The 552-nt window shown below is 62.5% G+C and overlaps 1 protein-coding gene across 1 annotated transcript; it reads left to right on the top strand.

Moving 5' to 3' along the window:
* LOC127328390 (probable indole-3-acetic acid-amido synthetase GH3.1) lies at nt 1-552 on the top strand. Its single transcript, XM_051354993.1, has 2 exons — nt 1-333; nt 379-552. The coding sequence occupies exons 1-2, from the start codon at nt 1-3 to the stop codon at nt 550-552; spliced, it is 507 nt and encodes a 168-aa protein (XP_051210953.1).

The raw sequence follows: 552 nt of genomic DNA, 5'->3' as shown, positions 1-552 counted from the left end.
ATGTACGCCCCACAATCAGGCGACGTGCTCCGCGCAGACGCCTTCAGGCACCGATCTCCGCAATTCCAATTCGTCCACGGGAATAATGTCCTCCTCAGCATCGACGTCGACAAGACGGACGAGCCTGAGCTCCATGCGGCGGTCAGCGCCGCGGCGCGGAAGCTGGAGCGCTTCGGCGTTTCGCTTCTCGAATATACAAGCTGGGCGGACGCGGCAGCAGTTCCTGCTGGCCGCTACGTCCTCTACTGTGAGCTCAGCTCCGCCGGCGGGATGGCGGTTCCGACGTCGTCCTTGGAGGATTGCTGCATTTCGGTGGAGGAGTCTCTGAACTCGGTCTACCGCCAGTGCTGAGCATCCGGGATCATCGGTCCTCTGCAGATTTGTCTCATTGCCAGCGGCACCTTCGACGCCCTCATGGACGACGCGCTCAGCAGGGGAGCTTCGGTGAACCACTACAAGTCCCCCCAGTGCGTCTCCTCCAAGACGAAGGTGGAGCTCCTCGACGGATGGGTGAACGCCCGCTACGTCAGCCCTCGCTGCCCCAAGCAGTGA

The sequence above is a fragment of the Lolium perenne genome, chromosome 2 (assembly GCF_019359855.2).
Source record: "Lolium perenne isolate Kyuss_39 chromosome 2, Kyuss_2.0, whole genome shotgun sequence".
Lineage (NCBI taxonomy): Eukaryota > Viridiplantae > Streptophyta > Magnoliopsida > Poales > Poaceae > Lolium > Lolium perenne.
Note: the sequence above shows the minus strand (reverse complement) of the source record. Positions and strands in the feature narration are given on the sequence as shown.

Coding starts and splice junctions, on each gene's coding strand:
- LOC127328390 (XM_051354993.1), top strand. CDS start 1: ATGTACGCCCCACAATCAGGCGACGTGCTCCGCGCAGACGCCTTCAGG. Junction 334..378: donor TGGAGGAGTCTCTGAACTCG/GTCTACCGCCAG, acceptor GGTCCTCTGCAG/ATTTGTCTCATTGCCAGCGG.